At 39.5% G+C, this 25330-nt stretch overlaps 1 protein-coding gene across 42 annotated transcripts in view; it reads left to right on the top strand.

The window, feature by feature from the left end:
* Nucleotides 1–25330, top strand: part of RBFOX1 (RNA binding fox-1 homolog 1) — a 1274894-nt gene that overhangs the window by 999404 nt on the left and 250160 nt on the right. For 2 of the 42 annotated variants that reach the window (XM_085591765.1, XM_021531182.4), the window contains exon 1: nucleotides 9391–10642. The exons of 33 other annotated variants lie outside the window; for them this stretch is intronic. Coding sequence is in view for 2 of the 9 variants with exons in the window: in XM_085591762.1 (XP_085447888.1) it covers nucleotides 10499–10642 (144 nt within the window). In the remaining 7 variants the exon portion in view is untranslated. Of the gene's footprint in view, nucleotides 1–5414; nucleotides 5852–8671; nucleotides 8813–9390; nucleotides 10643–10663; nucleotides 10801–25330 lie in introns of those variants that run through there. 7 more of the 42 variants (XM_021531193.4, XM_021531191.4, XM_085591767.1 and 4 more) reach the window with 6 other exon arrangements.

Here is a 25330-nt window from a genome sequence, read left to right as displayed (position 1 = left end):
ATGAGAGGATCCAGTCTCAATTTTTATATGGTCAGAATTAAGCCAAAACCAGACAACTTTGCTTTGTGTTTTTCAGATTTATATTTTAATCTGAGAGTCTTTGGAGGAATTCCATAAATAAGTCAGAAACTGCAAAACCACTTCAGATGCACTAAAAATGAGTTAAATTTGAAGAGTAATTTATTTACAAATTTCTGTGACAATTTCTTTAATTCGAATACTTGTAGTAATTTTTGTTTAATTATAGTGTTAAAGTTTTTATGTTGCTAAGTTTTATCTTGAAATGATTTTAATTTTCATTAACAAATTCTAATTCTTAAAGGAACAGATAAAACCATCCTCTCTTAGCTGGAGAACTAGTTTTGGTAGAGCCAATATAATTTAAAGAGAGTAAAGAGGAAGCATTATTCATGTGCATGAGAACATTTCAAAGAGAATTTTGCTAATTTTTTTCTCCCCTTCAAGGTGCATGAATATGAATAGGTTTGTGAGGAGGAGAATTTTTGCAAGTATGGAGTGAAAGGGGAAAAGGGGAACTGATGCTTTGTTACTTGGAATTTGAGGCAAAGATTCTCTCTTGTAAGGAACCCCACAAGAAAATCATAAGCACAGTTGGAATAAATAAGCTTGAAGGCTTTCCTCCTCTTTGTGAGGGTTTTTGTGCTTGTCATGGCTGGGAGATTCTTGGAAGTCAGAGGGAAGCTGGCTGGTGTGCAAGTGGTGCTCACACTGAGGAGCACCTGCTTCTCTCCAGTGTGTGCAGCCTATTTCTGCTGCAAACCACTCAGCACCACATTCTGCACATTCCACATGAGCTCTGTTTCCTGGAAATCACTTTGCAAGGGAGCTGAAGGCCCCATCCACAGTGAAATGTTGTTTGATGCTTCAGTAGAAGAGTCTGGTCGTGTATTTGTGACACAGAACACTGAGAGGTCTCAGAGAAACTCAGGAATGTCAGGTAATCTGTGTGTAATTGTCCAGCAGGAGTAGATCTTGATGCTGAGTCTTGGATGGTCTGAATCCTGGAGGATGAGACATTTGAACTTTATGCTGAAACAATGCCAAAAAGCAGCAGAGGGGAACAGGAGAGTGAATTCAGAGTTTCCAGTGTGCATTTTGTTGCATTAAGGAAGATTAGAGAGGAAGGAGTTGCAGGTAGGAGAGGAGGATGGCCACCACAACAAGGGAGAGCTGATTAGTTTTGATGAAAGTAGCTTTGAGAAAATATTGTAGATGAATTTTCACACTCTAGTTAGTAGCTGAGGGAAAAAAAAAAGCCTCAGTGGTGTGGAGTGTGACACCTTATCAATTGAAGTAGAAAAAGATGAAAAAAAGAGACCAATTAGAGTGTGAAGAGAGGAGGAGGGAGGTGATGCTGGACTCATGAACAGAAAGAGGTTACACTAATGAAACAACTGGAAATGTAATACGGAAAGGACAGGATCCCTGGACGATTGAGGGGAAAATGCAATTAGGAAAATAAGCAACTGCTTCGTTCAAAATTGGTGGATAAGCCAGAAGAAAAAGCAAGGAGGCAATATTGACTCTGTGTATGAAATTGGACTTTCTCACATGGCACTTCTGTCCATATCTCAAACTAAACAACCCTTTATAGTCAGCTTTGTATTAATTTCATATACAAAACTCCTTCCATGCCTATGCTTGTCATTCTGCAAGGCTAGAGAGCCAAAATTCCTAAGTTAAAAAAACCCAAAAAAACCAAAACCAACCTTTTTGTCCTAGATTCTGTCACAGGAGTGAGACTGGGTCATGGCATCAGGGATCTTTATGCTGGAATGGGATTTTGGAGAGTGTGTAGGTGCCTACCTTGGAAAGCCTTGGTAGTGCTTCAGTATAAACTGAAGCTTAAAGGTACAAAGCCCTCAGCTTTAGTTCTCCTGAGTCATATCTTTATCTTTTGGGTGAAGCTGGGTGTTTAACTAGAACCTGTCAGGCTGGGTCGTAAGAATTTGAAGTTTTAGTTAAAAATTCAGATTTAAAGCTAAAAGAAAGAACTAAAGATGAAGGAGTCATTGAGGTAAATTTGGAAGTGACTTAGCCCGTGTTATGGGGTAGGGCCAAAATGATGAGGGATATTTTGAGTTTTGCTGGTAGATGATGATAAACAAGTCCTGGAGGGAGCTGCAGAGGAATCCTTCATTGCAGTGGAGGTATCCCCTACTCTGGAGAGTGGGCAATAAGCAAAGGACAGGAGAAGTGGAGGCAGGGAGGATTTCTTGGTTCAATATATGAGTATGTTATTATCTATCTGTTATACATTAAAGTGAGTCCAGCCCTGAGCACTAAGTGTGGTGGACTTAGATTCAGAATATATGAAGGGCTGTCCAGATGTGGACAGAATAATAAAAGAAATGGTTTCACTGGAAAAGGAAGCTGTGCTGATATCCAGTTAATTTAATTCCTACAGAAAAAAAATGCAAACCTTACATATAATTCCATAATTAATCTACCACTTATTCTTCTTCTGAGATTTGACATCCTTTTAATTTTTAAGAGACTAATAGTACTTCATAAAAAAACTTCTTGATCAAGATGTGTTTATGCTGCCCTACTATGTATTCTTATGACTACATTTGATGCTACTATGGTTATTTTATTTTTTATTACTGTTACATGGAAACAAGCTCTAAAGTTATGCTCTCCTGCAGCTTATTTTGTCCTCAAAGTTAAATTCTTTCCTTGTGAATTTATAACAGCAGCAAAGTGTGAAATGTGATACAAATGATGGAGAAAAACAGAAAAAAAAAAAAAAACACCAACAAAACAAATGGGGCAAACTTCTGTGGATTAATGAGTTTGTGTGAAAATTTTAGTTTAAAATAAGTGCTGTATATGTGAACAAAACAGTGTAGTACTGCAAGTAACTTGTGTCTCTATAAAATAAGGAAACAAAATTTTATATAAAAGCAAATTTAAGTGAAACATGCACAGTATGTCTTTACTGTCCAATCTCCCTCTTTCTCCTGTCTTGACAAACTGCCACAAGTGGCAGCAGAAAAAAAGTAGGCTTTGTCTCTTCAGGTCTAGCTGTACACTTCTGAGTAGTTTGTAGCCCTCCCATTCTATGGACTGGAGCTTAACAAAGTGTACACAGTTTTATGTGGTTAATATGCCTTAATTTTTAGGTCAATTTTTTAAAAATCCTGAATTTTTAAGTTTCATTGAGTTAATTTTCTAAAGATAATATTGTCGTGTCTTCTCATCTGGAAAAACCTTATAGTATGGGCAAGACTACACACAGGGCACACTTACTGTCTTTCTAAGACTGTGATACAAAAAATGACCTAAGTGCTGATTATTAAACTGCACACCTGTGTTCAGGAATCCTTCTGTGATACAGGCTTGTACCCATGTGTCTGTCCTAAAGATTTGTAAAAGTTGGTGTTGTGACAGTAATGGATGGGGGTGTGAGCACCCTGTGCTTCTCTAAATGAAGCCTCGTGGTGTCTGCATTACCTTTGTGCTAAGGGAGGTGAGAGTGGGATTGACAGGAATTTTGCTGCTCCGATTCCCTTTTCATCTTCTTGGGTCTGCTTATGTCCCTGCATCTCGAGTTTGGAGGTAACAGTTTAGATAAAACTTTTTGGGTATTTTTATTTATTTATTTATTTTCCCTGACCATGGAATGGCACATCGTCTTAAACTTTCCTTAAAGCAGTTCTGCTGCACTCATGCCCCTGCTCTGCCCAGTGCAGCCCTTCCAACAGTTTAGATAAAACTTTTTTGGGTGTTTTATTTATTTTTTTTTCCTGACCATGGAATGGTACATCATCTTAAACTTTCCTAAAGCAGTTCTGCTGCACTCATGCCCCTGCTCTGCCCAGCGCAGCCCTTCCAACAGTTTAGATAAAACTTTTTTGGGTGTTTTATTTATTTTTTTTTCCTGACCATGGAATGACACATCATCTTAAACTTTCCTAAAGCAGTTCTGCTGCACTCATGCCCCTGCTCTGCCCAGCGCAGCCCTTCCAACAGTTTAGATAAAACTTTTTTGGGTGTTTTATTTATTTTTTTTTCCCTGACCATGGAATGACACATCATCTTAAACTTTCCTAAAGCAGTTCTGCTGCACTCATGCCCCTGCTCTGCCCAGCGCAGCCCTTCCAACAGTTTAGATAAAACTTTTTTGGGTGTTTTATTTATTTTTTTTTCCTGACCATAGAATGACACATCATCTTAAACTTTCCTAAAGCAGTTCTGCTGCACTCATGCCCCTGCTCTGCCCAGCGCAGCCCTTCCTCGGTGCTGCCCATGGTTCCTGTGTCCCCGGGCGAGCAGCGCGTCCCAGCCCCCTTTGTCCTTCAGCCAGCCTGGCTTTGCAGCTCTGCCCGCCCAGCCTTGGTGCCGGTGGGCGCAAAAAGCGGCCGGGAAGGCGGAGAAGAGAGCAGGGGCGATGGGGATCCCAAAGGAGTTTAGGGCGGTCGGGATCGCGCTGCTGGGGCCGGGCTCAGGCTGCGGGGGCAGCGGGGAATGCCAGATGTGTCCCCGGGGAAGGAGCCGTGTCCCCGGGGTGTGAGCCCTGTCCCGGGCATGAGTGTCCCCGGGATGAGCCGTGTCCCCGGGGTGTGACACCTGTCCCGGGAAGGATCCGTGTCTCCCGGGAAGGAGCCGTGTCCCCGGGATGAGCCGTGTCCCCGGGATGAGCCGTGTCCCCGCTAATTCCGTGTCCCCCGGGATGAGCCGTGTCTCCCGGGAAGGAGCCGTGTCCCGGGAAGGATCCGTGTCCCCGGGATGAGCCGTGTCTCCCGGGAAGGACCCGTGTCCCCCGGGATGAGCCGTGTCCCCCGGGATGAGCCGTGTCCCCGGGATGAGCCGTGTCCCGGGCTAAGCCATGTCCCGGGATGGATCCGTGTTCCCGGGAAGGATCCGTGTCCCGGGAAGGATCCGTGTCCCCGGGATGAGCCGTGTCCCGGGAAGGATCCGTGTCCCCGGGATGAGCCGTGTCCCGGGAAGGATCCGTGTCCCCGGGATGAGCCGTGTCCCGGGAAGGATCCGTGTCCCCCGGGAAGGAGCCGTGTCCCGGGAAGGATCCGTGTCCCCGGGATGAGCCGTGTCCCCGGGATGAGCCGTGTCCCCCGGGATGAGCCGTGTCCCCGGGATGAGCCGTGTCCCGGGCTAAGCCATGTCCCGGGAAGGATCCGTGTTCCCGGGAAGGATCCGTGTTCCCGGGAAGGATCCGTGTTCCCGGGATGAGCCGTGTCCCGGGAAGGATCCGTGTCCCCCGGGATGAGCCGTGTCCCCGGGATGAGCCGTGTCCCGGGCTAAGCCATGTCCCGGGAAGGATCCGTGTTCCCGGGAAGGATCCGTGTTCCCGGGAAGGATCCGTGTTCCCGGGAAGGATCCGTGTCCCGGGAAGGATCCGTGTCCCCGGGATGAGCCGTGTCCCCGCTAATTCCGTGTCTCCGCTAGATGGAGCGCCCGGAACGGCGGAGCGGAGCGCTCCCGGCCGCGCTCCGCACGCACCCGAGCCGCCCGCAGCGCTTGAACCGGCCTTGTTTCCATCCCCCCAGGCTCCCTACAAATTGTCCCCAAAGCAGGAGATCACCCCTGCCAAGGAACGCACCCGTTCTGGTTGGGCTGAATATTTTATTTATTTTGTTGCCTTTCCCCTCTGGAGCACATTGGTGGAAATAAGGGCTCCTGGCTGCTTCCGTTGTGAAAAATCTAGAGTTAATGCTGAATGCTTGTGAAACGTGTGTTGAGTGGTGCTGAAGAGGTTAATTCTGTGCGACAGAGGCTTTGGAGAGATTGGGTATGAAGTACTGGAGAAGTCAATGGATGTAACACCGTGCTTAATAGAAAGAAAATTAGTGATTCTTACTTGCCTGAGGTAAGCATGAGCCTCTGTAATGTCCTGATCTTTGTGCAAAAACCTACTTACTAAAGGAGAGATAAACCTGAGATTAGAAATAGGGACAGTCATGACAGTGAAATACCACTGAAAAGATGAGATGCTGCCTTTTAGTTTACAAGAACAGCGGGAGGCCCTTTGATTTAATATTTTTTGACAATACAGAGTATTAAAAAATTCAGTTTCCCCACTTTTTTTTTTAAATATACAATATATCTACAGAAAGTAGAATGTAAAATACAGGCAGAGATATTGATAATTGATAGTAATTTATCAAAATATGTAACTGATCTATTCAGTTTTATAATATGCTGCTTTTCCTGGTTTCAAGTTCAGGGAGCTATTGTTTTTTCATGTGGTGTTAAATAAGGAGGGCTTACAGAAGTACTGTTAGATTCTATGCCACTTGCCTGAATTATTTTTGTACCATATAAACCACTGTATAAAGTTGAGAAGAAACTACCTTCTTTGCATGGAGCATTTAATATGCAGTTGTGATTTATTTTTTCTAATGCTTGATGTTTGGAGGCATACAATACTTGGAATACTGCATGACTCCTCTGTGTCTGAACTTCTTAATGTAGGCTACTACTGAGATGAGTTTGAGGTGTAAGATGGTGTGTGGTGGCGCAGCTTTCAGAGCCTTCCTTTACTTGATGGAAATGGCTTGAATGTTAGTCTGCTATGGTAATTCCAAAGGTTGGCTTCTAGGTCAAAGGTCTGGAAATGCAAAATTTGAACTTCAGTTTGAAGTTGATTACCAGGTCACAACAAACAGAGTGGTTGATTTTAAATAGAACGTGTTACAACATATAAACAGATGCATTGCAAATATAAGTGGGTTTGGATTTGTAAGTAACTGTGTGAGAAGTGTTGCCGGTCCTTTTTGCGGAATTTCTTTGGTTTTATGTTTTTATTTGCATATTCAAGATTGATCCAGGCTTTGCTGGTGGCATTTTTCAAATGGTGCTCTCAATGACTGTGGGGGGAAGGTGCCTCTCTGCAAGTTCTCTGCCTGTGCCATAAGTCACGACATGGGCAACCCAAAGAGGTTGAGGAGGAAGTGTTGCCTCTCATGGAAGTAGGCATTGCCTCTCAGATGCATCCATTATTAGTGTGGAAGAAGGTTTTATCTCTTAGACTGTTTCTAGGATCTTCCACAGGCTGATGTGGGCAGTGTAAATGGTTGGCCTCTTTTCTTGTTGTTTTTTTTTTTTGTTTTTTTTTTTTTTTTTGTTTGTTTTGTTTTTTTTTTTTATTGTAAAATGTTGACATTTGTTGGTAGTTGATAGGTACTTTATAATATCAGCAGCTGAGAGTGGGGTGAGTTCAGTTCCTGACCCAAGAGGGCTGAATGATGGTGGGAAATGTCGTGTGCTGGAGGTGGAGTGGCCTTGGCAATTGCACACTCTGGTTGTGGCAGAAAGAAGGAAAAAGGGAGCTGTTAATAATTTGCAGAGGAGATGTGCTGGGGTCTGTGCTGTGCTGCTGCAGGGACGCTGTCCCTGGGCAGGGCCAGGGAAGGTCAGGCTGTGCACAGGCAGAAATGTCCCTTTGGCACAGCTGTGGTGGCACTTAGGGTATATATAGCCATAACTGGGACTGTGGGGTGATTAATGGGCCGGGTTAGGGACAATAGTGTGTGTAAACAAGGAAATGGCTTTAAAGAAGAGACATTGATTTTATACTTATAAAAATAAAACACACTTTGTTACCTTTTTTTCTTTTTAGACATAATGACAAGTTATCCTTGGAAGGGATGAACGTTGGTAATGACTTTCCCCTGCATCTCTTGAAGGAGCGTATCTCAGGCTAAAGAATTGTGTTTCTTTTTTAGGTCTCTTACAATACTGAATTATGTATGTTTATTGCTTCTCTATGTATAGATGATTTGGATAGTTAAGATATTGCTGTTCTTTTTTTAATAACATAATTATGTAAATGTCATGAATACATAGGATTTGCGAATCATGCTTTTCTGACATCGAATTGGGTGAAAATTAAGGATAAAAGGCCAATGAGAAATTCACTTTTACAGTGACTGTTAGCTACATTGACAGTGCTAAATTCTCATGAAGTAATTGTTCAACACACTGCTTTTAAGAATTTAATCTGTTTTATGGATGTCCTTTTAGCTGTAAAATAGTGCAATAGACAGAAGAAGCTTTGCTTGACCATCACCATGTTCCAGAACTTCACTTTGGGAAATTAGATAGACTTATATAGTTCCAAACTGTTTGGCTAGGATGCCTTTGATTTTGACATAATATAGAAGGAGTTGGTTACCTTATATAATGTATTTGTTTTTCATTAAACATGCTGATAAGGTCTCATTAAAGTGCCATGTATTATTTATGGTGTTTCATATGAAACTGAACTGAGGGGAAACTTCTCTCAGCTTAGGGCATTTGCAGAATAACAACCTTTCTGGGCTAGAAAAAAATAAAAAGAATGAAGAAAAGCATGACATACTCCTGTCAGAACAGCAGACTGCTTAAGGCACAGAGAAAGAATGAAAAAAGGAGAAAGGGCACAGAGAGGGTTCATTTCTCCTCCTCCTCACTCGCTCTTGATCTGTGGCATGAGAGGTTTTTTGGTTGGTGGTTTGAGACTTTTGTTTGTTTCTTTTTGGGTGGTGTTTTTTTGGTTTTGTTTGGGTTTTTTTGGTGATTAAATAATCTGAGCTGTTCTAGTAGATGAATCCATGATAAACTGCAAAAAGCATGGATGTTTCCTAAGCCAAGCCCAATTCCTTTATTGTAAGTTTGTGCATGATTGTTTTGGTGTTGATTACCGAGTTATGAGTACATTGCTTTTGTTGCATTGACTGCTTTTGAGAAAGAAAATTACATAATAACTGATTCTGCTGGAAAATATTCAGTTTTGCATGAAGAAGAGTTAATGGATCTAAATCAGTCCCTGAGGCTTGTGTGGGTGCAGGTATGTGTGCACATGTAGAATGAAAAATAAATGTTTTGGGGTTTTTTTGGGTTTTTTTATGTAGCACCTGAGTTGCAGAGATGTGTTTTGATTCTGTTTCTAGTTAAGCGGGGACTATTATTTGATTTTGCAGGGAGATCTTATATCAAACCAGTTATGCTGTGGATGAAATAGACTTTTTCTTGTGTGGGGTTATTTGCTTATTGTTGTTAGCATTAAACTCTTGGTCTCATATGTGTTTTTAGGGGAATTACGTATCCTATAAAATAGGTGATTTTCAAATCTTCTTCAGAGTCCTTTTAAAAGAAGGAACCCCTTCAAAACCTCAGGTGGTTCTTTGAGGTTTGACCTTCTTTCCTGAAGAATTAATATTTAATTCATTTGTCAAATTCTAATTAAAAATAGTAATATCTTCTGTTATACTTGAGTTGTATCTCAGGAAAAAAAAAGATCTGTAATATAGGACCTCAAGGACAAGCTGTAGTATAAATTATTTGATTTGCAGGTCACATCCTACTTTATTACATAAAGACTAACTAGATCTACTAATGAATAATTATTACTCCATAAAATAAAGGGGGGGGGGGTGAATAAAAAGCTGGCAAGAGTGGAATACTAATTTTGAGGTATCATTCTCAAAGTAGAAAGTAAACATTAAATTCTGAAAATTGCAAATGTAATTTTTCCATGTAACCTGATAGGGCAGTCCTTGATAATAGATTGACTAGCTGTCAGATAAATTTGTAATTTTAGATGAGATGGGCTTCAGACCAATTTTAAGATACAGTCTTTATCCAAGTGTGCTCCCCTCCCCCCAGTAAAGTAGACACAGTATGCCATAGAATTCTGTTTGATTCCCAGTATTTCTGCTGCAGTGCTTACACAGCTCCTGCACAGTTTCACTGTGATGCTTTTGTGGGCTTCTTTGGGAAGCTGGATAGCGAATGCAATGTAGATAGAAAATTAATTTCTGTTTTAAAAAAGCTCATTTGCTGATCAGGCTGTGTACTTGCCGGAATCCTCTTGACTAGCCAAGATTCTTTCCCTTTCCTACTTTGTGCTTCATACTTGTGTTCTTAGAAGGGGAAAGCCCTTTTCCAGTCAGGTGTGAGTCCTGGGAGGGGGGAAGGGTGTGAGTGTGTCTGTGTGCGTGCAGAATCATAACAGGCATTCAGTCCCAGCTGGGCAATGACACTAATTGCCCAGATCTCACGGATGCCTGCGATGCAGCACGCTCACTTTCTCTCCTTTCCTATCCTCTCCAGGGATTTTTAAAATGCGGTATTTGAATTTTGGTGAGTGGTAAAGACCCTGCCCTAGGACCCATTTGACAAATGAGAAGCTGTGCAGCATCAGCACCAGCCGACTGAGCCTCACTGAGTCTCTCTCTCTCTCCTAGTCAGCAGCTACTGTTGTGAGACAAGCTTCAGCTCTGTCATTGAGGAAGTTCCATTTGCTCATCAATAGGCTGCAGGCTGTGTCTTCTTTTTTTTCCTCTCTGTTAAAAATCCGTAGTTTCAACCTACCAAGTTGCCTTAGCTGACAAACGAATGTAGGGGCTTAGCGCTGGGGAGAGGAAAGGCGTTCGAGAAACACCGTTTCTTATTTAAATAATCAAAAGGGAGAGGAGGGAAAAAAAAAAAATACAACCAACACATAGTGACAAGATAGGGCAAACGTGCTTGCATGCAAGCCCCCTCACTTGTTCTACGTAGACTTCAGAGCAACACCATGCAGCATCCCCTTACGGGTGCAACCTGCGTGGCACTGCCGAATGTGGGCATGTGTCCCCAGCTCTCCTGTGCCTTGACTTTTATGTACTTACAGCAGGTAAGTTTGCTTAACTTTTGCTTTTCCTCGCAGAGCTTGCTTTGTCAGCGTCGTTTGGGGGATTTGCAGTCGGGGAGGTATTTTTTTGTGTGAATAGACTGTATAAATGTCTCCCACCGTGTGGAGCGAGTGTTGTGCCTGCACTTAGGAATGTGAGAGTGAGTAGAAAATATGTTTTAACAGAGCATTGAGCCTTCGCAAATCTTTTGGTGTTTTGGTGTTGTTTTATTTTATTTCTTTTTGCAGTGTCTCTGTTGGTGATGTATATAGATATTTAACACGGTACTGTGCCTTCATTTCTCGTGGATGCTGTAGCAGAGTTTCAGCCATAAAGGACTGCTCTTTATTCACTTGCAGGCATAAATTATACTTCTAATGTAAATGTGCCCAATGGCAATTTTGTTTAAGCCTTCTTTGAAGACAGGAATTTTAAGTCTGTGTTGAAACATGCTGCTGATTAAAGCCAAGCTGATTTTTAGTTCACAGGGAAACCGATGATTTATAAAGATATATCTGTGCAGAATACTTCTATCACTGAAGTATATTGGACTGGGTTTAAAGAAAATGTTTGGGTATCAGCAAAACAATGTTAATTTCTACTCAATTTTCAATTATTTTTTTAAAAAATAATTTCATTTTTGCTTAGAGAATTTTTTTTAAAGTATTTCCTCCCACTCTATATTCTGAAATTATTTAACATTTGGTACCTCCTCTCTGCTATAGTCTGAAATAACTATAATAGCACTTTTTTTTTTTTTAACTAGTAATTTGAAATCATCTTTGTATCCTACTCTATTTTATAACTGAATCCACCATTACAGAGTCATCTAGTAAGTGTGTAGAGCCAAGACAGAAATATGTTATCATGCAAAAATAATTAATCCTGTCTATCCTTTTAGTTCTATTGAAACTTCAGGAGAAAAAATATTCTTGTGCCTATTGTAACAAATAGGGGCATTTCTTCCAACTTCCACTACAACAGTTTCTGTGCAAATTTACTTCCCTGAAAGTCTAACTTTATTTCTGCATTCACAAATGCCTGAAAGATGTTATACAGTATTTCTTTTTGTTCCTAAAAAATAGATAAAATAGATTTAAAGCTTATTTTTATTTGGGGACATTTGTTTTTCTGTTCCTGCTGAAAGAAGAAAGCTCCATGACTTTCAGGATAAAACCTTCCTGTAGGTTTTTTTTCTGCTGTAGTGTAGTATAAACCATTTCTGACTTCCAGCTTAGGAGTGCATAATAACAGATTCTTGCATGCGCCCTAGATTATCCATGCATGTGGGAGGGATTCATATGTCTGCAATTAAAATTTGCATCAGATAAATATGATGTATTTAAATTTCAGTAATTTGCATGCCATAACTAAAATGTACATTCTTGGTAATTCTGTATTCTGGATCTGTTTTGGGAATGGCATTTATAGATCAGCTTTAATGATGCAGTGTGACTTGTGCACTTAGTGTTACATACAAAATGTACTCCTGTGTTTTGTTCTGGATTTGTTGGTTTGAGTTTGTCAAAGAACAAGTTGTGTGTTAAAGACGGGCTTTTGAAAGGAAAAATGGGAATTCAGGTGAGAGGTCAACATGGCCACACAAGGAGCTGCTAAAGGATAACATAAAGATGAGGCTGGGTGCTCTAATAACCTTCCTCAGTGAGATATTGCAGTATCATTATGCAAACACATCTATAGCATGGCACTGCTTTAAGGTTTCAGAAACTGTGCAACTCTAATGAATACTTGAAAACAGGGAATTCAACTGCATCTATTCCATCTGAGAGAAAGATGAGAAGTGATTGCTAATGTACTTTACAAAGCGCTATATCTAGCGGATAATTTTTAACTCTTTCAGTGGATTAACTGCCACACTGAAAGAATTTTTTTAAAGTGTTTGCTTTCTCATCTCTTTAATCCTATTGTCAGTTTAAAATCATCCTGTGTGTGCTAATCACAATTATATAATAGGTTGAAGAGTCTGCTAAATTTGTGATGAAAATTGTGGCAGGTTCAAAATTCTGTGCTTTTTGGTTCTTTTGACTGCTGGTTGGCATTTTAATTATTCTGAATTCCTAGAGAGTCAGATAATTATATTCTTAATTCACATATGGCCTCTTATTTTATGCATTTTGTTAAGTATGTCCTTAGAAACAATGCTACTTTATCTCAAAATTATCCAGGCAAAGAGGACTGAGTTGACATCACCTGCAAAGCCATATAACATGGTTTTGGTTTTAAACAGTAAAGGAATAAGAAGTTGGGTTTTTTTTAAAAACATTAATAAACTTTTACCATGACAATCTACTTTGTTTTTTTTTTCTCTTTTTCCCCTATCTGATAGTTTAGAACAAATTGACAAAAAGACTTAGTTTGTATGTTTAGTGCAAATGTCACTATTTTAGTGAAACTGTAAATGTTTTTCTCTCTCTATCAAGTTGTCTATCGATCTGAAATACAGGTAACCTAAAGGCTTTGTGTGGCAACCTAATAACTAGTGAATCCTCCTGCCCGTGCAGCCTGTGACCAGCACTAAATAGATATTCTGAAGCTATAATATATTTTTTTCTCTCTAAAAATTGCACTTGAGATATGTCTGCTCACTTGCACCTCAATTAAATTGAACTCAGACATCTGTATTACAACTGAGCTCTCAGTTGTTAAACTTTGCTGCCTATTTAGAACTTATGAAGATAATTATTCTTATTTTTGTGTATCTACATTGGTATTCTGCCATGTGTAAGTTTTACAATTGGAGTTATGTCTTTCTTGGAAGTCTGTGAAAGGCATTACATTCTTCTCAAGATGGGTAAGCCAGTCGTTGTCACTAAATATTTATTTACCCTCATAGCCACAAGGATACTGGTTTTCTGTGGAGCTGATTGAATCATTTGGGGAAATCAGTGCTTTGGTAGTCATTTAAAATTGGCCATAATTTATTTGTGCAACTGCATCACTTGGCCAGTTTGTTTAGGATAAATAGATAAACTGTTTTCCACAGTGTGCTACACAAGTGCTGTACTACTTTTTCCAGGGTTAGAAACTTGAGTATTTACTCTGATATCTTTTACTTTACACATGTGTGTAATATTTTAAGAGTCAAGTGAGGAACTGATTTATTTAAAAAACGTTTATGCATGAAGGATGATTTACCTAAAAATATTTTGAGTTTAACTCTTGAAAATAAAGTTGAAAATAAATAAAGGACAGAGGCCTAGTTCGTGTTATAGATTAACTTTCAATAAGACATTCACTTGAAAAAGGCAACAGAAACTGAAGGATGCTTCTGAGTTAGTTGTTTAAAATAGTCTGAAATGATATGGACATTTTCTTTGTGAGATGGTTCTAACTATGGGAATCCAGAGTGACTTTTCAAAGAACATCACACCAAAGTGCCTGTGTCAGTGGCAGCACTGAACAGAGGGAGAACGTGGGGCTTTGCCTTGCAACTTTTCACTGCGTCACTGTAAGGACAGGGTCAGCTGGGAACGTGTGGATGCATTTGGGTGAGAATTTTCCTTAGTGTCAATATTTAAAGATACAGGAGAAGCGAAGTTGCATTTGTGGTGTGCCCTATCTTTTGGTAACATTTCATGGGGTTAGAAACAGCTCCACGCATGTATTTTCTCTTCTCCTTAATAAGACACATCAGTGCAAAACTGAATTTCTGACCACAAGTTAACATCAAATGGTAAACTGAAGTAATTTTTGCAGCAAAATATCGATCGCTGGTAAATTGGGATTTGGGATATATTAATGGAGGCTTAGCTCTGTTAACTGATGTTTTCCTGTGGTGTGTTTTCCTGGTCATTCGGTTGGGGTTTTCTGAGTGAAGTGACAAAAGAAACTTGTTTTGAAACATGACAGAATCTTCCATGTCACATTGTACAATGCTGCTGTCATTATTTTAAGATTGGTAATTTTTTTTTTTTTCTATTTAATGATGATAGATGTGCTTTGTTTTAAATAGTGAAGTGGTTTGTACAAAGGGTAATTCCTCTTAAATGGAGCAATTGCTCATAGTGGACATTCACAGATCGAAAACAATTGAACTGAAACTTCAATATCAACCTTTTCTGTCTTTAACAAAGTAGTTCATGGTATAGTTCTCATATCAGTGATTAAAAGAATCCACCATGAAAACAAAGCAGAAACCAACAAAACCTCCATCTCTACCTCAGCTATTCCATTACTGCTTACATGGTAAATTAGTGTAATTTTATTTGGGCCTTAAGCATTATGGCTATGGAGAAAAGCTGAATTCCCCTCTCAGTTACTTATGTCATGCTTCTGGATCTGATGATTTATAGGAGCCTGAAAGACTTTTTATCACATTGTTTCTTCATGGCTTAATTCAATGTTGATTTATTTGGTAGCAATTTCAACTGATGTAGTCAATAGCGTCAATAATGGAATAAGGATTAGAACAGATTATTTTTGTGCTAAAATTGTGTAAAAAAATTGAATGGATGAACAATTCAAACAGTTCCCGGATACAGTTTAACTTTTTTTAATAGCACATCAATTGCTGAATGCCACCATTGCAGTTACAGTTCTGAGTGTCTAGTTTTTGCATTTAATACTTCAGTGACTCTTCAAAGGTTCAGGTATGTCAGTTGAATTCAATAACTGATGTTTTATGGTGACACTGCTTAAACCAATCATGGGAACACTGTCTTTCTTTGCCTGGTCCATTTACAGTACTTACTCTGTGGCTCTCCTGTAAAATCAGTTAATCTGACCTTAGTTCTTGAAAATTTTCAGCATCTGTTATCTTATAAATTGGAGTCTTTGCACAATTTTGTTGCTCTCTCTGCTATTTCATGGCAATTTTCATGTGAGAACATACAACCTCTGCTTATGACTGCATGAGTGCAAAGAAGTCCACGGTACTAATGCTCACTCACCATCTGTTTTTCTTACAGCTGGGCCTTGAATAATTGTCCAGTAGCTGATGGACTGAGGGTAGGCAATATTTTCAGGCTTTTCTGATTCATTTAACCAGCTTCGCTGCCCCGAGAGAAACACAGTTCTTGTTTATTCATATGTGTAGGGTAAAAAGGCTGTGCTGTGTCAGACACATTATAGCACTGTGCTAAAACAAAAAAGGAGCTGCCATGCTACAAACCATGTCCTGTGGATGCGTTTGTACCTAAGGGGGCACTGTGGCACTCCGAGGGAATTTTAGTGCATGAATGGAGCAGACCTCAAAAGGTGGATGTGCAGCTGTTGCACCCAGGAGTGCTGCTAATGCGGATTTCAGGAATGATGTCTTGCTGTTTATCCTGATCAGGGTAAATAAGATCGTTTGGTATTCACCAACAAACTCGAGAGCTGGTATTTGTGACTCCACCTGTGACTGAAGCCCAATTTCCACGTTTTCATACCTTTTGTCTCCCAAGAGCTGCTCCGTTGTTTGGCAGAGGCTAATGAGAAGTGGCTTGGGGATCAAGTGCTGGAGCAGCTCTCATCCTGAGTAGGAGCTCCAGCCTTGTCAAACAAGGTCAGTCTCTTACAAAAGGAGAGGAGGTGCTTTAGTGAAGTACTCTCCTCTTTAAATACTAGAAGGAGGGGGAAATAAAGCCCCAACCAAAAAGAAGAAACCAACTCCAAAGACAAAACCCCCTCAAGAAACCAGAAGAATCTGTTAAGAAGGTTACCTGCTGCTTTGGACTGTAAGACAAGAGCAGTTGCAAAGGAGCTTCCGTGTGACAGGAGCAGGTGAATATTTTTGGCTTAGAACCACTATTTTTTTCTAAGTGACCTCTCTTAACATTTTAAAACACTTTATCTGAAAAGGAATGTCTGGATATTCTGTTGTGAGCTATTTGTAAGTTATCCTTATTCATTATATTTGCTAAACATGTATATGGATGGATACTTTCTGACAAAAATGATGTGGTATTTTATGCCAAGGAGAGTGTGTGGTGGTTATGTAAGCAGGGGTTTTTCTAAGGGCAGCCAATAGATATTTCAGTTTTAGATTTTTTTTTTTTACCATAGCAATTCAAAACTAGACTAAATTTTTTTTTTGGTGTTCAACATGTGTATTTGTGAGTTGGTAAATAAGTACAATGACCATGTTAATATTAATCCTGCTAAGAATATTTTTGAAGATTTTAATAGGTGGTATAAATGAAAGTGATAAAAATTGTGACACTGGAATTTATCACCTTGTTTTATAGAGTTAGAATAGTGTTGGTGGAAAGGAGAAGTCAACACCCTCCAAGAATCCTTCAAGCTTTCCTGCCTTTTAAAGGTGCATGTGCGATTGATTTATCAGTTTTAAAGTGTGATGTGTAGTGGAAGAGCTCTCCTGAGAACCTGCTGTCATTTCCTCGCTGGCATTGCTCATTTCCCTCAGAGTTGCCTAGTGCAGCACCATTGACTTCTTTTACATTTTGCTTCCCCTCCCACTCTGTCAGTGCAGCAGCCCAGTGAATTTAATTAGAGAAAATAGCATATCTAATGTCTGTGCTATCCTGACTGGTTGTACTTGGGCCTTTGGTCTTTTGCACTAGAGCAGGCTCCAGCTGTGGAGGGATCTCGCAGTGTTTTGATCCTGCTCTCTCTCGTTGTGTTGAACACAGGCAGAATCAAAATTAGACACTGTAGTAAGAACTGAAGTGTTCAGTGAATTATTTTTTGTTCACAGTGAGTCACCGATTTTTACTTTTTCCTCCAGATATGGAAAGAAATTCTGTGGTACTTCAAAATTGAAATACTTAAGATGTTCAGGTACTCATGAATAAGAATGCAAGTCTTTCATCTTAGATCATCTTTAAATTTACCTTTTAACCCTTTATTTCAAAATGCACCAGAAAGTGTTGCGCTTCCTAACTATAACGTCTTGAATATAATTTTTTTTTTTTGGTAACTGTACATTGGTCTTATACTGTCATCTCATATTTGTGGTTTGTGTATATACTTATAGTTCTAATATGCCTTGCCTCAATTCCTTACTGATTTGCAATAGTATTTATTATAATTATGATGTCGTTTTAAAGTTGACTTCTTTGGTTTTTGCTTCTCATAGCGTTTTGTTTTATAGCAATCGTCATTATCCCTTTGTGGACAGTAAGTCTTGTATATGTGAAATAGTTAATTACAGATATTGATTATGAGCATGAAGATTTATTTACAAACAAGGAAAGATAAGAAGTTTTAAAATACATGCTTATGATAAGCACAGTCTTTCATGAAGCAGTGTGAAATGTGTTTATTTGAAACAAGTTAAACATTGTAAAGGGAGGCAAAAGCAAGGTTAAAAGTTCTCCCTGAAAAGAAGATTTTGCTAAAAACAGAGCGAGTGTGAAAATCTGGGGTTGAAAATACTTAGGCAGTCCATATATTCCATGAGTGTCCCCTCCATAAGCTTTCTTCCTTGTCATGTAGCAGTCCTGTCTTTGGGATGTTACAAGGCTGCATGGCTCAATTAATGCTCTGTGGCAGGAGGAGGAAAAAAATGTCTCTGTCTTGTCAGAAGTGAAGTTATTTACTTTCAAAAGCTGACAGAATAGCACTGCAGGGGCTTCATTTATTTCCGTTCAGAATGTCATTATTGTGTAATGCAGAGGGACTCCTGCATGCATTGCAGGCTTATTCTTGTAATCTGGAGTCTGCTGGATGGCTGCAGAAGTGTAAAATGGCCCATTGGAATGTCTGTGTTATGACTTCAGCTTGCTCACTTTGCAAACAGCATTCCAAGTGCCTTAGATACTTATGGCTTAGATGGGATACATGTGTTTTTTGGGGGTGCTGATGCTGGATACCTTTGGAATTGATGCTGGATGCCTTTAGAATTGATGCTGGATGCCTTTGGAATTGTGCTCTGGCCTGGCTGGAGCATGGATTGGATCCTTGGTTACCTTTGCCATGTGTGTCATTTTCCCTGATGGGTAGCATATGGCTTGAGACTGCTTTTTCAGCATTGCTCAGTCTGTCATGCTCTTTGGTTTTCCCAAGTCGAGCCCCAAAAGGAATGTTTTAGCACAGAATGTTTCATCAAGATTACTTGCTATTTCATCTCAGAGTTTGGGAAAGCATTCAGCTTTGCAATTGTTGTATTGCACATACTTCAGGGGCAGGATAAGTAGTTTTGATATTCCCTACCCAAGTTCAGCACATCATGCTGCAAAAATACAGGAGCATTCAGAAACTGCAATTCCAAGGGGCTTGGTTTATTTTTTCCTTTGATACCATTTCTGCCAGGTTCACTTGCAATACCAGGCGTGGCATGTACACGTGCAATTGCCTGTTGCTCTTTGGAAAGCTTTTTGATACAGCAGAAATAAAAACAAACAGCAGAGTTCAGGAGTTCCTTTGCCCTTTTCCCTGCCTCTTCTTAAATAAATGCTCCAATAGAAGATTACTTAATTTAGAGAGGAGTCCCATTTTTCATGATAGTTATTTTTTTTTCCTTTTTAGGGGTAAACCCTCTTCAATTGGATTTTTTTTCTTTTTTTTTTTTTAAGTTGAGAGTGGTAAACTAAAAATTATTAAAATGCCAAATTAATTTGTCAGTACTGGATTTTATTTGCACACAACCTGCCTTTAAATGAAGGGAAAAGGATTCTGCTTCTAAATGGGCTTGCTTGCTCCTTTCCTGCTTTTCTCTTCCTTTTATTTGCAGACATAAAATCCAATAAATTTCTATTGCAGTTGCTGGGCATGGGGGAGAAAAAGGAGAGGAAAAGTACAAAGCTATTGGGAAGCGTCAAACACGGCGGATGATGAAGTACATTTCATAGCAGCCAATTCCAAGCCCAAAATCCCTGTTGTGCAGGAAGGCTTCCCAGCTCACACAGGAAATTCAGCCATTGCACGGCAGAGTATTAATGATTTATACACCCCGCACCACTGCTTTTGTTCCCTCGCAGAGCCGGGCTCTGTTAATAAAGGAATTTCAGGGAAAAGGGTCCTGGCATGCTGAGTTGTTTTGCTCAGTGCAGTGGACGCTGCCTCATAAATCAAAGGAATTTAGTGCTTTACAACCTTTCAGAGCTGCTGAGGGTGGTTGTTGTTTTTGTTTTTTTTTTCTTTTTTTAATCTGATACACCTAGGAATATTTTCATTTCTTTTCTATAAAGAATGAATGAACTACTGGATGAGATCTATCTCAGCTGTTTTAGGGTTGATTGGTTTGCTTCACAGTGGCATTATACTTCCATTTGTTTTCCATTTGGATTTATGCTTTATAGTGTTGTCTATGGAAGGAGACTAGCATGGTCTTATTACTATAAAGAGATGCAGATCACATTATATTCTGTCTTGTTTCTTAGAAATAACTAAATTAAATATAAAGGCAAAACGCATTTGCAGTAAGGAAAGCAGTTTTATATTTTTTACCTAAAATAAAAGCAAATAATAACACTTATTTAATATTATAATTTTAAGGGTTTTTTTGTTTTTATTAACAAAAATAAGCTTCCGTTTCCTCTACAATACATGTGACTGATAATTTTTGAAGTTGCTTTTTCTGCCTGGAAACTTTGTTTCTTAATAGCAACTGCAGGATTAGGTACTTAATTTTGTATTGATTTGCGTAATTACCCTATTCAAATAGTAGAACAATACTGATATTATGAAAGAAAATATGTATCTACATTTGATTATAGAAATGAAGATAAGGATGCTTTTTAAAAATCTCTGAAATTTTGATGTGAACTAGAGTATTGAATATTGTCCTAGCAGAAAACCACTTGGCTGGATAGTTTTGGAACCTAATCTTTGCTTTCCGTTGCCTCTTTAAAAGCAAGATGGGAGAGGGGACAGGAAATAATTGCAGGGAATTGTTTTGCAATCAAAGGGAACCTGGTTTTCCAGAGGCATCTGAAGACTCTTACACAGCAGGCACGATGTGTTTGAACCTGTTTGGGTCGTTCAGAGTCATAAATTCAGGTACCAAACGCAGCTGTCCTGTCCTGTATGGTCACAGTAGAAAAGGTGATTCCCTCTGAGCTTTGTGGAAGCCAACGGTGTGGGGAAGTATTGCAGAAGTTACAGCTCCTTTATAATGCCAGGAATTCTTTGTAGCTTTTATGATCTGCAGGCAAATCTATACCTTCTTCTCTGTTTTCCTCCCTGGTTTAAATATCGCAGATTAATATAAGGCAGGTGCCCAGTAAATGAGGTTTATTATGTTTCTAGAGCAGCACTGCTGTATTTGTTTGTCCTCCATTATTTGGGTGCGTGAGTGTTTCATTGTATTTAATTATGTCTGTGAGGCACAAGACAACAGTCAACATCTGCTCTATTGTTGCCGTGGTTTACAGATAGCTTTGATGGGTTATTAAACAATCTATTTTTCAAACAGCAAACAGGGAAATAAGCTGCACCCATATTATGTAATTTTGTAAAGGTACATTATGTAATTAGTCCTCTACTATTTACACACTAATCTTTTATTTTGGTTGAATATGTGCTGTTCCATTTTTAAAAAGTGATGGTCCTCAGCAGTTTTTATTTAATGGTGAATTTCTAGTTTCTCTATGGCTTGAGTTGATTTTCTCACTACTAATTTGATTTCACCATATGTTTTATATTGAAATAATGTCTGAGTTGTGAATGCTAATACAGAAATTAGAAATGTGCATTAACTTTCATTTATTACTGAAACAGCTACTGACAAACTATTACTACAGAGGCATCATTAGGTATCTTGAACTATTTTTGAGCAAGGGTTTATGCTGTTACCAAGGCATCAGCTGGGGAAGGCAAGGTTCAAACTGCTTTGACTCTTAGATCTGACTCGGGGCAGAGCATCCCTCAGTGCTCCCTGGGCAAGGCAAGTTGTGCTGTACAGGCAGGGAGATGTCTCTGTAGAACTTGACTCTTGTACAAATGGATTCCCTGATGGAAAAGTGCTTGTGTGCTAATCTGCTTTTGATTTTGTTTTGATTTAATGTACCTGTCAACTGTTTGAAGTTTCTTTATGTAACACTGGTATCCACGATACTGTATCTGGATGCATTAAGGCAAATCACTGAAAGATTGCAACTACCCAGCATGTGATTTGTTTTTGCCTCAAAATAAAATGTAGAAGAAAATGTTCCAGACACAAATGATGAACAGATCCTAAAATTAGACTTTCTGTAGCTTTTATCATTGCAGAAAGTCACCTATTAAAAATGTTTGAGAACATGAGTCTGTAATATTTTCACGGCTCCTGAGCTGTTACTGCCCACAGTTCTAGAGCTTGCTGGGGTTGCTGCTGACAGCAGGACTTCTGAGGCTTTGGAAATGTTGTTAATCCAATGAGCCTGACTTAGGAATGCAAGTTTTCCATTGAAACAAGGTAGTTCAAAATCCTTTGTGCATGGACTCTGCTCTGGTGATAATCCACCTGGAGTTCTGCATCCAGCTCTGGCTCAGACTGCCCTGAGAGGTTGTGGAGTCTCCGTCACTGGGGATATTCCAGAAGAATCTGGACACTCTCCTGTGCTCTGGGGTGGCCCTGCTGGAACACGGGGGTGGCACCAGATGTCCCAGTGTGGTCCAGTCCAGCCTGACCCATTCTGGGACATGTTGGAGCCAGTGCAGGGGTGGCACTGAGATGATCATGTCAGCGTTCAGGAACACACAGAATCACAGGATATGATTCTCTGCAGGTGCTTTTATTGAGAGCTCTGGGAATCAGGGGTACAGACCCAAATCTGACTCCCACATGGCTTTCGAGCTGAACGTATTTTATTTTCTATCCTTATATAACTTACATATTCATTATTAGACTTATATTGTTCTATTGTATACATTGACATGAGTTTCTCGTGATCTGTCTTAGGTCCCTGACCACAGTTTCTCATGATTATTCTTACGATTAAACAGTAATTATATTTAATTACTAAACAATCATCACATCTAACAATTATATCATTTATCATGTACTAGCTACACAGGTGCAGTTCTAGTAAGATACAAAGTCTTCCTGTACCTAGGGTATTTATTTTCTTTTCAGGGCCTACTAAGCTTAATTTTCCTTTTAACCCTAAATCCCCATGATTTTAAACCCTTTTACTATCAATCAGTGGGATGAAGCACTTCTCCTGTGAGGAAAGGCTGAGAGCACTGGCATTGCTCAGCCAGGAGAGAAGGCTTTGGGGTGCTCTGGCTGTGGCCTTCCAGTGCCTGAAGGGAGTCTACAAGACAGATGGACAGAGATTTTTTGTAAGAGCATGGAGTAACAGGACAAGGGAGATTATTTTAAACTGAGAGTAGGTTTACAGGAAGAAACTTTAACTGTGAGGTTTGTGAGACACTGGCATAGGTTGGCCAGAGATGCTGTGGATGCCCCTGCCCTGGAAGATTTCAAGGTCAGGCTGATGGAGCTCTAGCAAACCTCCTTTAATGGAAGGTGTCCCTATCCAGGGCAGGAGCATTGAAACGGGATGATTCTTAAGGTCTCTTCCAAGCCAAATCATTCAATGATTCTAGGAACTAAACTGTCCTTTTTATGTATATAAAGAAATTAATTCAAAGGAAAAAAATGTGTAAAAAGCATGGTTATTTGGAAAGTTATGCATACCAACAGTTAGGAGTGGTGTTTTAGGTGCTTGTTGAAATGTCATTTTACAAAATAGCCATCATTTTTAGCATAGAATGTAGATTCTCCACTGTTTTGTGGTTTTGTTTTTTTTAATGCAAGCACTTGCTAGAAATACTTTGTAATGTTCCTCTCACATACCTGGAGTCTAAACAGGAGTTTCAGATCTATCCCTTCAAGTGTCAGTAGATGCTCCTCAATGGATGTGGCTAACTACTCTTGCAGTTTTGACAGATGGAAACTCAAACAGGGTTTCTAATGACAGTTTTCTAAGAATGAAGGAACACCAGGGCACTGCTCTTTGTAGAGAACTTTGTTTTCAAGGTGTTTCCAGAAACCCCTTGAAACAGAAACTTGGGACGGAGTGAGGATTTATTTAATTTTTTATTTTCTGTAAAGTCTATTATGAAGTTTGGTGGGGTGTGTCTCTTGGGAGGTGCTCATTAAAACAAACAGTTGCGTTTGTCTGCAACCAAACAACCCAGGCAGGTGTTTCCAGACGGCTGCATGGGAATGGAGCATTCCTGGGCCCTTTTTCTGGCATGCTATGCAGACATGAATTTTCCTGGGTGAGGAAAGCAGGACCAGAATTTCTACTGGAGTAGATTAGTTTATTGACTACTGCTGAGAGTGTTAGCCTTGGCTTTGCTGTGAAATTAATGCATCACACAGTGAATGTGCAATTTCTCTCAGCATATTCTTGGATATTTTGCTCAAGAATAGCTTTAAATGTTTATTCACATTAAAATTGTACAAGTCGTGTGTGCCCATTTCCAGAAGAAAATGAATTTTGCTACTGCTTTATAAAAACTCCAAGGGAAAGCTATTTTCAGCTTGAATAAGGAAGCTGTTACAGCAGGCAGTGTCTGATCTGTGAGAATGATGGACACTGCTTACTCTCAGAGCTTCATGAGGAGTTAGGGCTGGGGAGCACAAAATATTTCAGTATTTTCTTCATGTGATCCTAAAGGGCTAATTAGGGCTGAAGGGTTGAGGATAAATCTGGAAATTTAGCTCTTTGACCACGAACAACCAAATAGATCAGTGGAAAAACACAAATATTGTTAGGCAGTAGTACCAGATCCCACCAGCATCCAAGAAGGGAGGCTGTGAAGGATACCTAACGATAAAAAAAAATGTAAAAATATAATTATAAAAACCTTTGAAAATAGTTTCTGTAAGAATCCATTACTCCCAGTTTTCTCATTAATTACCCTGAAATCTGACAGTTCTGATGAAGCAGCTATATTCAGTGCTTTTCTGTTGGTGTAATTCAAGAGAGATGTTCCAATAATAGCATTTATAATCCAGATGTGCAAAAGTCAGCTCTGTCTTATGAAACTCTTGAACGGTTCATGTTTGTTGAGCAGAGGAAGATTACGTTTCTTCATTTGTGTTCCTGGTGTTGAGCCACATATATTTTGTTGATTTAGCTCTTTACTAAATAGTATCAGATGTTTCATTTCTTCTGGTTAGGAACAAATCACTATTGAAAAACTTTTGAAAGAAGGTAAGATGCTCTCAGTCAAAGAGTTTGAGTTCAGTTTTTGGTGTCCAAGTCCCCAATCTTGAACTGCAGAAAAGAATTGACAACTTCAGAGGTCTTAGAAGGGGACTACTAATTCTTTGTTTTATTTCTTGCAGCAATAAAAATCTTACTAATGTCCACCTAATATCCTGAGTATTCACTAAAGCAACAATTTCAGTAAAAATAGAAATAATCCTCTTATGTTGTCCTTCTCTGCACAAATTTATCCCAGTACTTTTCTGGTCCCTTCCAAGGGCGCTTGCACAGGTTGATTAAAACCTAAATGAAGGTGAGATTAAAAAGGCCATTCTTTCTCTATTTGCTTCTAATATCAAGTGGAATTGACAAAAAATAAAAAAGTGGATGGCAGGAAAGGTTTTTACCATCTGGCACTCACACAGCAGTGTTCTGGTTTTCTGATCTTAGGTGCTTTCTCTCCTCTTCTGATATTCTGAGCATGATCCCCCCAGCTTTACATTGCTCTGAGAAAGTTGTGAGAGATATCATTAGAAATCAAGTTTTCCCATGAATTCAGTATCCTCTGTGATTGCTGAAGAATACATAGGACTGGAATGTGTAATGAATAAGTAAAATATTTTTAATAGGTCTTAAGGGAAA

The sequence above is a fragment of the Lonchura striata genome, chromosome 14 (genome assembly GCF_050655825.1).
Source record: "Lonchura striata isolate lonStrDom1 chromosome 14, ASM5065582v1, whole genome shotgun sequence".
NCBI classification, from domain to species: domain Eukaryota; kingdom Metazoa; phylum Chordata; class Aves; order Passeriformes; family Estrildidae; genus Lonchura; species Lonchura striata.
The sequence above is the reverse complement of the archived record's forward strand: the minus strand, read 5'-3'. Positions and strand labels throughout refer to the sequence as shown.